The following is a 14,310-nucleotide window of genomic DNA, read 5'->3' on the forward strand; positions in this document are numbered from 1 at the left end:
TAAAATTCACATCATACCTCTGGCCTTTTTGACCTGTAAGCGAGTAAAACGAGTCCAAATCCTTGTTCATTTCTTGTAATTTTTCCTCATGTCAAACAAATTTCATATTCATTGAATTATGACAAATACAACCAGAAAAAAAAGACTCCCTCTGAAATTTAAGCTATGCTTTCCTCTCTGGGGGGTGGTGGAATGATGTTGAGTGAGTTTAGTGTGTCAGTATAAACCAGCCACAGCAGCTTCTTGCTCCTCCACTGGTGTTAATTTGACCAATTTGATTCACTTCACAAGAGCTGGAAACGTCCCGATTAAATCTGGCCAGGTCACCGTGGGGGTGAAAGCAATTACTTTACAAAAAATAGAATCAGGAGGAATAGGACCATCTCTCTCCTTCCCACCCCCCCTCCAACTCCATTTTATATCCCTGTAAATTATACTTCAATTGAAGTGCGCAGGTCACCAGGGCAGCTAATCAAGGTCACTGTCAAGAGCAAGAGCGAAAGGAGGCTTAAGTCCTTATCCTGCTACCTTGCGCCATTTTAACAGTCCCATAGATCTCCAGCATTCACCACACTATCAGAGTAAAAGTGTTCAGTATCATTCCTGAATTGTTGCACCTGAGAACATTTTCTTGATTTTCTTCTCCCCTAAAATGACAGCCCTTCTGTGTCAGTGGACAGACATGTTTTATGATTATGAGGTGCCATAAAAACATATTTTATTTTCTTTTCCAAAGCAAAAAAAGGAAGGGGGCCTGACAGACCAGAGTAGATGTTTAATTAAGCCAATGACTGTTTTAATTGAAGGTTTAAATGGCTTTTTCTGTATGAATATTATCCTTTATATTCCATTTGAGTTTTATGTAGATGAACACATTACTTTAATGGTCCCCACGTTTACAGAGCAAAAGACTGGGAGAGGAGGAGGGAAAGATAGAGACTCCCCCCTTAAATCCTCTAGCAGCCAGATGGCTGTCTTTTCTTGCATGAGATTAAAAGATGTTTCTAATTCACAGCGCTGCTTCCTGGGCAAATTAATATTGCAAGCTAAATCGTTTCAGTTTTGAGAGGAAAAAAATCAAATCAAGTACCTTTTTTCCCTTACAATAGGTGTGACAGATCCCTTCACCAGATTGTTCTCCAGGTAGATAGAGGGCTGCTATTTAAGTATTCAGTAATTAATGGAAAGTATTCTGTGTTAATTGACTGCTCAGGGAAGCAAAAAATATAATGACTCCTTATTAATCATAAACGGAGATATACGGAAAAGAGGCAACCACAGTAATTGCAGTAATGATGAGGAGACATTAATTAACAAAAAGAACAATGATGTAAAAATTAGCAGCATAATGTTTGCCACTGATTATACTTTTCTGACTTCATTAGCCCACACATGCCAGTGTTTGGTTTCAAAGTCCAACAACAAATCTGCTTTTTCATCATTTAAAAAATGTTTTAAGCCTTCAAAGTCTTTTTAAAGTATTTTTTTGTATTGATGGCATTTAAACATCAACAGAAATATTATTATCCATTCTTATTGTAGAATTTCCCATGTCCTGGAAATGTCACTTTGTCTTTAAGATCAAGTGGTATTAGATTGTTTTAACGTACCTGAAAACTGGTTATAGCTCAGGCTCTGTACCAGTCCTCAGCACTGCAACCTTTTCTGTTTCTTTATTTGAAACCGGCGCATACAAGCTTTTAAATTATTTAACTTGAGATTGCATAAAGCGTTACCAAGTATGCATGGAACATCGTCCTGATACATTTGAAGAGGGGGGTGTAGTAGAAGGACATTACTGCCCCATCAGTGAAACAAAACAAGCAGAAGAACAAATGATTCACAATTGCTTGGCACCCATGTCTAATGCTCACCTCCTTCCTCTTCAGGAGATACTACAGGTCATAAAATATACCCTTCAGGATACAGGTTTCAAAAACAGCTAAGAGATCAGTATATACATTTACCATAATGTAATGGGGGGGTTCTGATATACTGGAAGATGGTACATACTGTAGGAATAAGTACTTATGGGGCTTCTGAAAACACACATCACACATATCATATTTAAGTACGATTTAAGTACTTTTCATAGTTAACATCCAAGCTATTTTTCAAGTAAAAGGTTGAGACCTTTGTCACTGTTTCATGCTGGAATCGCCTCTGTTCTGCCCTGAAAACATCCCCTGAAATATTTCTAAAACTATAAAGAGTGTTTTGGCTTTGCTGTTCTTCGTGACAATGATGGATGTTATTGCTACGTTAACGGTTCAGGGACTTGAGTAATAATAAACCAAAGCAATTGCTATAGTTTTTTTTTTCCATTTAATTGTTCATCCAGAGGGTTTCAAGTGAAGGATTTGAAATATGCCATTGATAGGTGGTTAGAAGTCGTAATATACTGTGGAAACAAGTAGTCTGCATTCCATACGTACACAGATTATAAGGCATTCATAGTTGAATCTATGCCTTCAGCTAAGTAAGTAACACATCAAGATACTGATCACTTGGCTATTTTATTTTGTTTCAGATGGAATGTTCTTGGCATCCAAGGATCACTCCTCTCTCATCTTGTGGAGCCAGTTTATCTGCACAGCCTCATTGTGGGCAGCCTACACCACACAGGTCATCTCTCCAGGATAGTTACTCACCGACTAGACCGCATGGGCCACTTGCCAGCATCTTACAAGTGCAACCAACCACTTCTCAGCGGTACAGTATTTAGTATTTATAAGTAGTATTATTAATTTAGTATTTATGTCAAAAAACATATTCATAGCACTGTGCAGTTTTGGAGCCAGAAATTCTCTAGATCTTTAACTTTCTCATTTTTGTTCAAATTTGCTAAACATTACTACTGTTACAGCTATTATTTTCCTTAAGAGCGGTTTCTTTAAAACACTTTTACAGTGGTCTTCTGAGTGGCTTAACTGCTAAAAGACAATCCCCTGAGCATCTGGCTGAGCTATTCGATCATGAGTTTGAACATGAGTCATGTTACTTGCAAACTATAGCCAGGATTCCCTAAGTGGTGAAACATATTGTAATTATCTGCGTGCCACCAAGAGTGGGTGTGGTTCTCAGAGACATTGCAATCCCTGTGGCCTCTTGGGTATTTCCAGATATCCAGTGCCATTTTGAGGTGCACGTCTCTTCTCCAAACAATGCTGTACCTGTACAGGTTACGGGATATGGGTACAGGTTTGATGGTACCACTTACCTTCCTAATTTTCTCCCTGTGTGTGGTCAAGGGGCTCGTGACATGAAAAATAAACTATTGGCTATTCAAAATCGGGCAGGTGTATTAAAATAAATTGACGATTCTCTGTGTCTTTTACCATAAAGACACTAAAACCACATTGTTCTGCTGCCAAATGTTGAAATCATCTGTGTTGTTTTGCAAAATGACAAGCAAAAACACCACACAGTCGAAAACAAAAGGCAATTTCAGAGTTTGTTCTAATATAAAAACATTTTTAGCATTTGGCTTTCATTTGCTATTACCATTCATTTTCATCATATGAAAAAGTATATCTGAGGTATATAATGATTGGCCACATGGTCTTGTTGAAGAAGGAGAGTAGGGTCTTTGTTTTCCAGCAAGGGACATTAAGTCGTCTTCCATTATCTATCCACATATCCACTTACTCTTGTTTCATATATGTTTGGGTAGGAGATAGTTGATAATTATAGGATGCTTTACAGTACAGTTAAAATTTCTGAAAAAAAAAAGATTTCATGCTTGAATCTGTTTCTTTCAGTCTTACTATAATGCTTCAGCAAGTGCCATATCATATAAAATAATCAGGTGGTATAGTTTATTTATCATTTGTAAATGTAAAAAAATCAAGAAGAAGAAAATAAAGATTGACAGAAGTGATGTTTGGCATAACATCTTGTATAGATTTATAATTTGAATTTCTTTATGTGTACACTGTGCTCTCAGTATGACTGCTACTTACAAATATTGCACATCCCAAAAACACATCTCTATTCTCTTTGTAAAACAGGTAACAGGTGCAGATAAATATCTACTCATACACAGAAGTACATAATTTCTCTTTTATTTACCATCATTTGTAAGGTGTTATATTCTAAACTCTTAGCTAAATGAGCGAAGTAAATGAAGCAGGCAGTCTGTAATTTAAAAAACCAAAAGACAGGCTGAAAGAAAAGCTACTCAGTGGCCAAAAGGAAAAAGATGAATTAGAAGAAGTGCTTATTTCCTGATCCTTTGTAAACCCAATAAAAGATGCAACAGCTTAAAAGCTGTATATACTGTATTTATAGCTTCAAAACCTCCAACAATAATACTTTCTTGAAGTAGAAGCAGCAACAGAAAACACCAGTCAATGGACAATTTTAACAACTGTCCAGCAGTCTTTCAGTTCAATCTTAGAAAAAACTAAAAACTAAAGGGGCTATATGGCCAGCTAAGGTCAATGCTGGGTCAGACAGTGCAATTGGTTTACATTTCCCACTCCTAGTGTCCATGATGCCGACTCTGCGGTAGCAGGCAATAAAACCCAATATACTGTAGTGACAAAAAGCTCTTTCATTAGTAATATTACAGTATATATTGTAAACGAATACACTACATTACCTTGTTGCTTTTTTTTTAAATGCATGTTTGCAAGTCCCAGTTAGGATATATAATATACTGTCTGTAACTCGAAACATGTAATCAAAATTTAGTTTGCTTTGACAATTGACCCTGAGGGGTCCTCAGACAGAGATGCCCTTGATTTTTGCCTCAAAGACCAGAGCAAAGCATTTCACAACAAAAGAGGTATTGGAGAAGGAATCCTTGGAATCAATCTAATCACACAGCACATCAGAGACATCCTGCATTTGAAACTTTGAAAAGAAAAGAGGACAATCCATTTATCAGTGTGTGCATATGAAGGATCCATGAAGTGATCTATCCCCAGTGGGGGCTGCAACACTGTGTGTACTGCAGTATAGGGACATATATCTTTATTTAAGCTAGTGTTGCATTAAGATAACAAAAAGAAAATACAGTAATACAATAGGATCACCATTGTTATAAGCATGTTCGTATGACAATAATTAAAACTTATTTTGCAAAGATAAAAACTTGAAGCAGGGCAGGGCACTGTTAAAGGCAACAGTGGCAACATAATAGGAGGTACGGTAATGTCAGATTAAAAAAAAAGATATTTGAATAAATGGCAAAGAAACCATACTGAAGACATCAATAAAAACTTGAAATGAGGCAAATCGACAGTAGGAAAACCAGAGTAGTTCATATAGTAAAAGTTGAATCACTCACATTTTAGGTAACAACTCTTACCTCTCTAACTAGTATCTGTTAACTAGTAGAACATGTGTATAAGCAGCAGCAAATATATAACATCCTTTTTTGGATGTTGAAGGTGTTTTTTATTAAAAAAACATAATTAATGGTGATTTCCACTGATACTTATTACATTTCTGTTTGTACAGTATAGGATGTTGTGCACTTAAACTGCATGCATTTTATTGAGGTTCAGAAATTAAAATGCTTTAATGTCGGTACTATTACTAGTAAATGGAGCAGTGGTATTATTATTTTTTGCCATTATAATAGTATTATTACAGGTAAAGTAAAAGATAAATATCTGTCAAAACCTCCTCCTGCAATGTCTTTTCATGCTGTTGTATTAATTTTCCATGTCTTACTTAGTGCCTAATTCTGTTGACAAGTCAATTGATAAAAAAAATGATCCCTGTCAGCTTTTCTTACACAATCAGGATTTTTTCATTGCACTGTGTCTGGTGTAAGGGTTCCATTTGAAGAGAAAGACGCATTGTGCTGATTGCGAATCTCAGCAACCTTTGTCACTCAGCAGTGTTTACCACAATGATAGTAGGCTTAAAGTGTTCACATTAGACACACAGACATATTTGCTTTAATGAATTGCTCATGACTGGCATGCTTAATAGACATAATCTGGTGTTGCCTTTCAATTATTGTGCTGTGCGGATGGATTGAATACCAATACACTGCTGCAAAACTCAGCTATTTTTTTTTACTTTGGGTTATTTTGTAGACACTGCAGCAAATAAAAACAAATACAAAGGCCCAGCCATTCTTATAACTTCTTTTTTTTATATATCGTGAAAGAAAAGCAGCTACATTCTCTTTCTGCTTAGCATTGTACCTCTGATATCATGACACATGACATGAGCTGTTTTTTAAAAATAAGCCAAAAAATATTAATCATTGAGAAAAACTTTAGGTGAAACAAACTTTAGCTAATATTATTTTCAAAAGTTGCAATGCTGGTGAAAATGAATTCATTTATGGGCTTCTGTCATGCTTGCTTCATATTCAGTTGAATTAATTAAAGTTTTATCTCAAATTAGGGTTACACTTTTAGGAGGGGAGAAAGGAACTCCTAAACAATGTTCAGCTTATTTAAATTGTTGTTTTTTTCATTAAGAAAATTGTACTGTAGTTGAAACTTTTGTTTTTAAATCTTTCTATTCATGTTTACTTTATATATTTCATATTTTCACATCAGCGTCTTTGTCTCTAATATTACAAAAATGTGCATATTATTGGTTTAAAATTAGTATAATGAAAATTTTATAAATGTCCATGCGTTCTGCATACGTGCAGGATTTTGGCAATATTCTAATGTTTTTCAAGAAAAGCATTCAAGAAAAACATTAGAATCAAAATGTTTGGAGATTAAAAAACATTAGGGAGTCAAGGATAATGATCTCCAATTATCCTTTGATAAAACATTCAGATCAGTCAATCATGCTTTCTTTATACTTGGAGCATGAAACAACAAAGATCAAACAAACAAAATGGCACTTTTGATCATTTAATACTATTGCTATGCTTCTGTAGTGTTTTCTATGTTAAAACATCTTGTGTATCCGGCATCAGTTTTACCTTTTTAAAGAAGTTCTCTACAGAGCACATTACATACAGTATGTAAAGGATTACATTTTTAAATGAATAAAGTGAAGGAATATGCTTTTAAGAGGTAATGTATTCCTGTACAGCATATAGCAGCATAGAACACTGTAACCAATGACTATAATTTTTCCCCAAGATATTGCAAATTAAAAAAAAAAATCGCTTACACAAATTACACTTTTTAAAATCAACTTTCACCAACACTGTTTGAAAATGTCAAAACTAGAATTCATTTTAGAAGCATGATATGAAAACCCTTTTTTTGTATTTGTGCGAGACCAAACAAGTTTAAACCTTATCAGGAAACCATCTGCTTGCTTTTTAAAGTCTATGTCAAAGTTAGACATGAAGAAAATGTCGAAAGGAGGAAAGCTTCCCATTCATGGACCCTGTGTTTTTTGTGCTCCATTTCAGGGTTAACCAACAGCGAGAGCCACCAGCCAGGAAAGTCTCCCAGCTTCAGTGTGAACTGGACAGCAGGCGACACCGAGCTGGAGGTCATCAATGCGACCACAGGGAAGAGGAAGGACACGGGGACTTCATCCCGACTCTGCAAGCATGTGCTCTTTGCTTGCTGGGCCAAGGTCTACCGTAAGGTGAGAACCACACAGGAAAAAACAAACCCTAATTCACAGACTTTCCTCGTCTGGTCTTGTGGAACTGAAGTGTACTGTAGGTTTTCTAAGTCTAGAAAATACTGTATATGAAAGTGGATTTCCGACTGAGAAGAGTAGGCACTGCTGAACCCAAAAGGTTGACAGAGCATGGAACCTAACCATGTTGTCTAATATCCTAGCCTCTTTCAATTGTATCTTGTTATCGGTAACTGTACTTATGTTCTTATCCATCCATCAATTCATTTTATAACCCACTTTATCGAGTACAGGGTCACGGGGGGAGCCAGAGTCTAATATAGCAAGCAATGGGCACAAGGCAGGATACACCCTGGACAGGACACCAGTCTATCACAGTGCACACACAGGCAAACACACACTAGGGCCACTTTTCCATGAAACCTATTAATCTACCAGTATGTCTTTTGACTGGAACTGAAGGAACTGAAGCCAGGCGCCCAGTGCTGCAAGGCAATAATGCTAACCACTGCACTGCTGTGTTCTTATATCTCTTTAAAACACCAAATAAATCAGCCTTTGTGGGGAGGGGGGTTAAATTGTATAAATATAAAGATAGTTATCATTTTAATCCAATAAACTAATCGATATTAGTGGAACCTGAATAGGAGCCAAGCCATTCTATTAATATTTCAGGCACTTAAACATTATTTTTAAAAAGAATTGCAACCCCACCTCTTCAAAACTAATATGAAGGTTATTTCTTAAAACAAAAACTGAGCTCCTTCCTTATGTATACGTACCTAGTATAGTGGTACATGCTGATTTCAGAATATTGATTTATTAAGTGGTAACAAAAACAAGTTACACAGACAAGATAATGGGGAAATAAACAATGTAGTTAGTACTAACACTACAGAGACACTCACAGAAGGATACTGGTTCTCCTTTTCCATAGGAACCAGCAAGTATTTGGTTGGCAGCTATGCTAGAATGCACTCAACACATTTCATTGGTATGACAATACTCATAAAATAGTACAAAACAAAGAGTTTTTTTTTTACATGTGAGAAAAAGAAAACACTGAAATGGTATGTTTTTTCAATTAAGCAATGTAAGAGTCCTTACATCTAGTTGAAACATTTTTTATTTTATTTTAAGCATAACTTTTATTAAAAGAAATACAGTAAACAGCATGATAGAAAATAAATGCTGTACTGTTTTGAAACTGTGAGATTAGCATCATTTTACTGTAGGAATAATAACATTTAATGGATGAGCTTTTTTCATGAAACTACAATGGATGTTAATGGCTGCAATGTAACAGAAAACATTGAAATGTTTCTTAATGACGTTTTGTTTTTCGGTTTTATGTTAAAATTTATATGCTGAATGCTTCAATTATAAATTAGCATTATTTTCTGATATAAGGTGTAAGCAAAATTATATAATTATTCATGTGAATAAATATTCCTTGTTACTTTCATTTAATGCGCAGTTTAAATGAACACCCCCTTAAATCTGACATTAGGAAAGTATGCTGTATTTTTGATAAGCCAAGTCAAACAGTCAAGTGGAAAAAGGTAATTAGTGTTTATAATTTCACTGTGAAAAGCATACAGTGCCTTAACCAAGCTTATAATGGAATCAACACATTTTGTATTGTTCCACCGTCCATATCATTGTCATAAGTTTGTTACTGTTTCTTTCAGAAACCTAAAATTCAGGGTATTGATTGTGGTTGCTGTTTACAGTGCTGCCATGTCATGACATTATATACTGATTCAATTTCTGATAGCACCCTTAATGCCAATAATTCCTAGTGCAGAAATAAAAGAAACAAGCAATAGATCCTAAGAGTCTGATACCCCGATCCAGTTACAAACTGAATTTGTAATAACACATTAAATAATAAGTTTTCAGCTTAGTGCTAAAACATCGATACAGTATGCTGGAATGGAGTTTCACAGAGGGCACTACAGCTAAAGTCCCCTGCTAATACAAGACTTCTTTTTTCAGAATAATAACCTGAGCTGCATTTTGTAGTTTTTAAGACCAATTTGAAATACATAGAATTAATAGCCCTGGGGAATGAGAGGGCCTTAGTCTGTATAAAGTCTTAAATGTTATTGTAGCAGCTTTAACATTTGGAAACCTTATTTTGGCATCTGTGCTAAATGTAAAATGCTGAGCATCGTTTTATTACTAGTTATTGAATTTGGTTATAGGCTTGTCAGTCAAGAGGTTCTCACTCGTGTTTCAAATCCACACTGACTCTTAGGGTTTTACCCAAAACAAATGTCTAATTCATGAGAACAGATTTATGCTGCTGGTTACAGTTTCTTACCTCTCCTTCAACAACTTACAGTATAATCTAGATTCAAGAAAACAGTGCTGCCATTCGCCCATACTTCCAAAGCTAGAACCACCTAACACTGACAAATGTAAAAGCTTACAGTTTGAGCCGCAATATCAGTAGTTTTTAAGGCAAAGTTGGGAACGTGTTTATCAGTGGTAACAGATTAAACACCTCTAACATGAATTGTTTCCCTCAAGAAAGCATCCTGATACTACAAGTCATATCCAAGTACAGGTACAGTCTTCTAGAAATAAACTTCTCTCTCCTTTTTCCCCACCACCTTCACGGATTCCTTTTGTTGTTGTTGAAACAAAGAAAATGCACAAAAGCACAGAGAGAGTGTTCAATTGCTTGTGAAATTTAAATGGGAAGATTACACAGCTGTTGAAGTTTTCCGTTTGTGCCGGCTCATTCGTTTTGTTTTGCTCCTTTTTTTTTTTCTCCTCCTCCACAGCTGAGCACGCAAGTGCCAAACCACGGGGAAAGGCCACTGATGTACTGCGAGGCCAAGCTGGCGGCAAAAACGTACCAAACTGTCAAGCAGCAGTTGTTCAAATCACTACAGGAGTCCGGACTGGGCACCTGGATAAGGAAACCACCTGAGCAGGATCAGTTTGTACTGTCTGTGTAAAGTAAGAAGAGTCCAGCCACTCCCTAGGGAAAAAAAAAAGGCAGCTCCCCCAAGTAGCGTGCTAAACTCCGGCTCGCAGGCCACATTGCCCCTCCTGCTGGGACTGGAAGTCCCCACACAAGCACAGAAAATAAGGAAAGAAGAAGAGATTTCGCCACAAGCACAGAACACTGATGATCCATTGTCACTCCCTCCCACTTAGGCGTGCTGGGTCAGAGAGTTCCGACCCTTCTCCGAAGCGAAAGCTAGTCGTTATCTTGTGTTTGTCGTGTCATCAGCCATTTTTGTGAGGTTTATCTCTGCAGCTGTCCTCAAATCCCGAGCAGTTAAATTTATTTCATTTGCCAACTTGAGATTTCTAACTGAGCTGACCCATGTGAGAGTGGTACATGTTCCATACATTGTAAAGGTTTTTGTTTCTCACAGATTCTTTTAAGAACTGATTTTGCTTCGACTTTGTGTGTTTTCGTTCAATGAAAGAAAAAAAGAAATGTTTTTTTGTACTTGTTTCTTAGTTGTGACTCATAACCCCGCACCAAGTATCACAGCAGCTGACTATAAGGGCAAGTTTTTAAGGTACTCATCTTTGAGAATATAGAATTTTAACATTTCTAATGCTTTTCATTCTTGATACTTTTTACCATTGATTTTGGGGTATTTTTGATATGCAGTTTGTTTGCAATCATGAAAGTTTATTCCATCCAAACAGAATGAAAAAGCTACAATTTTAAGATTAACAATCAGGCTAATCCATAGATCTAATCACACAAGCAGTCTCTTTCTGCTTGGAAGGCTTAGCATTTTTTAATAACACTGTATGTTAGTGCTGTGTTTTACATAAGACAAACCTCAGACACAACAATATAAATAAAGACACACAGTGTTAGTGTTTTAGATACAAATACTGGATCGAAAACATAGATGGCAAAGAGATCTTGAAAACTAGAGATAAAAAACACTAAAAGCATTGGGAAACTGTGTTGGTATCTGCATCATGCCCAGCTGGTCCAAACCTGAGAAAATGATTTGTTATTGTTCTGTGGGTTACTGAAACCTGTCATTCTACCACATTAAACATTGTGAAAGCATCCCATAGCAATGTTATTAATATTATTAATATGGATTTCTGGATGCAAAGCAAGACAGTTCTTGTATAAAATGTTCTTCTGTCACATATTTTAGACCTATAGAACAATGTGATTCAGAATGAATTCTATGTAAGAAAAAAAAACAGATTTAACATTATCCTTGTGCATTAGTAGAGAGAATAGTAGCTCTAATCACACTAGGGGACAGAGATTTCTAGTGCATTCGCTTACTCAAGTGTTTCACTGTGAAGTGAAATAACTTCAGGCTTAAGTGTTTCCTCCACAGGGAAGTGCCTGCAGACCAGAACAGTGCTGCGTCACTCCAGACCTTAGAATATACTCATTTCACCAGCATCACCATCTAAAAAATAATGCATATTTTTGTGAGTCAGATTTACTGTCATCCCTCACAGCACCTCTCCACTGCCTACAAATGAATTTTAAAAAGCTTGTTAAAGCTAAACCTGTTTGTCTTGTTTAAAATTTGCATCCTTCTTGTCTCCTTTTGTCCTGTTTTTAAAGCTGCTTGAAGCCAAGTGGTTTTCCCTATTTTACTATACAGTTTTTTAGCAGCCTTTGGGGATCAGAGGGCCTTACTCCAGGAAAAGCCTTTAAAAGCTTAAATTTGAGCATTTCATTAAATTGCTTTTATTCTCAACTGCCCTGCTCAAGATCAGATGTATTCATTGGTGGGTGGGTGTTTTCCCAGAAGAATCAAAAGGGTTAACTGTGAGTTTCATTCTTTGTCCTAGGTGGTGCACAGTAACTATGGAAATAAAGTGTGGCCTTTGTGTCTGTCTTCTCTTAAAAGTCGTTGTGTCCTATGAACTGCAGAAACACATCACTGACCACTTTAATTAAAAAGCAGTGACCCCTGGTGGTAAGAAATGTACACTGTTTCCTTTGTCACTCTCTCCAAGGGTGGAGCACAATTAAAGGAACAAAAAGCTATTATTTTTATGAGAACATGGCTTCTTTTGTGAATATGGAATTTTGAATTTGACTCATTACGTGTAAACTAGGCTAAAGGGAAGAGACGTTCACATTTAAAATAATGTAAAGGCTAATCAGACAATACTGTAACCTTTTTGTGAAGCAGGGTACATTAGACACACAATGTGCTGTCCTTTCTCATGTATGTGTATATAGTTTGGGTCTGATCTGCTGGGTTTTCCCTTCAAAACTCAACTATCCTGTTCACCACCACCTCCACGATAATTATAACTATAACAGAATAATAATCCAAGTGTTCTTTTATAAAGAACATGTTGTATGTATATAGATTAGGAGTGTTAAATACAAGTTGTTTCTTGAAAATGCTGTTCATGTACAATAGCTGTGAATGAACAATTTAAAGGATTTGCGGGTAATTATTTTTTGTTAATTTTAATCACTATACATTTAGTTTGGTCTAGGAGAATGTTCTTGGTTTTCCCTGTGACACACATTGTATACAGATCTTTTTCCCCCTTTTGACTGTAGCAGTAAAAGTCCTTGAGATGTGAGTTAGTTTCATCTTCTGCAGCTGTGTATCATACAAATTAAGTGCAATACTCATGTTTTTCACGTCATGACTCATGTCATTTCAACATTATTTTATCAGTTACAGACTTCGTAACTGGCTTGAGACACCTGGTTTTCTTACTTTTGCTAAGTACTTTATACAAGTAATTATCTTCACCCTTAAAAGCTCAAATGTGAGAAAACGTGCACAGGCAAGATTACTAATGTAAAGAACTGAATACCAAGGCATGATTGAATGGCAATACTGTATTAACGGATGTAAATTTGTAATATTTGTAAAAAAAAAACAATGTGAATTTAAATATATGAATATGCTGCTAAGGTCTGTAAATTGCACTTCAGTGATACCTTAAGTGAATGTTTCTGTTAAAGTGAATAAAAAAGGAAAAAAAAAGTTTTTCTTCTTTCTTGCAACACATCACGTGTGTTAAAATACATAAAACACAATTCCATCTATCCATGTTCTAACCCCTTTATCCAATACGGTGTCACGGTGGAGCCAGAGCCTGTCCCGGCAAGCAATGGGTGAAAGGCAGTATACACAGTGGACCATCAGTCCATCCAGTCCATCACAGGACGGACACAGACACAAACACAGAGACACTCACATCTGGGCCAGTTTTCCCAGAAGCCAATAACCTACAAGTATGTTTTTGGGCTGTGGGAGGAAACCAGAATACTCTGAGGAAACCCACACCAAGAAGGTTGACAACATACAGTACTCTATGCAGACAGCACCCCAGTAATTCAACCACTGTGCTGCCCATAATAAGAAACTTGAAAATGCCCATTTAAATTGTAATCAGACCATATTTTTAAAAATATGAAGTACAGGATATAAAAAAAATCAGCCTATTGGCAAAAAGTCTCTAAAGAGATAACTCTCATTAATTCATTCGATACATTAATTGCATGTAATATGAAAATGTCAAGTCAAATCAATCTTATTTTAGTATGTCTGAAAGCAAAACAAATGAACGCACAGCGACATTACCTTCTCTTGTCTCTGACCCATCAAGCAACCACATTAAAAGTCCCCTAATCAATGTTTTCTGACTTAATATAAATACTGTAGGACCAACATTATTTATATGAGAATGTAGACTCAGTTTAAAGCAGGCACATAATACAGTATATACAGTAAGTGAATGCAATATACAGTATACTGTTTGGTGTAATTCATACCTGGATTTCAAAGGAAT

The 14,310-nt window shown here is 36.1% G+C and overlaps 1 protein-coding gene across 1 annotated transcript in view; it reads left to right on the forward strand.

The window, feature by feature from the left end:
* The window catches only part of adarb2 (adenosine deaminase RNA specific B2 (inactive)), a 214,881-nt gene extending 201,385 nt beyond the window's left edge, over nt 1–13,496 (forward strand). The window contains exons 8-10 of the mRNA XM_088918913.1: nt 2,531–2,712; nt 7,349–7,530; nt 10,320–13,496. Coding sequence (XP_088775039.1) covers nt 2,531–2,712; nt 7,349–7,530; nt 10,320–10,496 — 541 coding nt within the window. The 3' untranslated portion in view covers nt 10,497–13,496. The remainder of the gene's footprint in view (nt 1–2,530; nt 2,713–7,348; nt 7,531–10,319) is intronic.
* The last annotated feature ends 814 nt before the right edge of the window (nt 13,497–14,310 follow it).

The sequence above is a fragment of the Atractosteus spatula genome, chromosome 6, assembly GCF_055471065.1.
Source record: "Atractosteus spatula isolate fAtrSpa1 chromosome 6, fAtrSpa1.hap1, whole genome shotgun sequence".
NCBI classification, from domain to species: Eukaryota; Metazoa; Chordata; class Actinopteri; order Semionotiformes; family Lepisosteidae; genus Atractosteus; species Atractosteus spatula.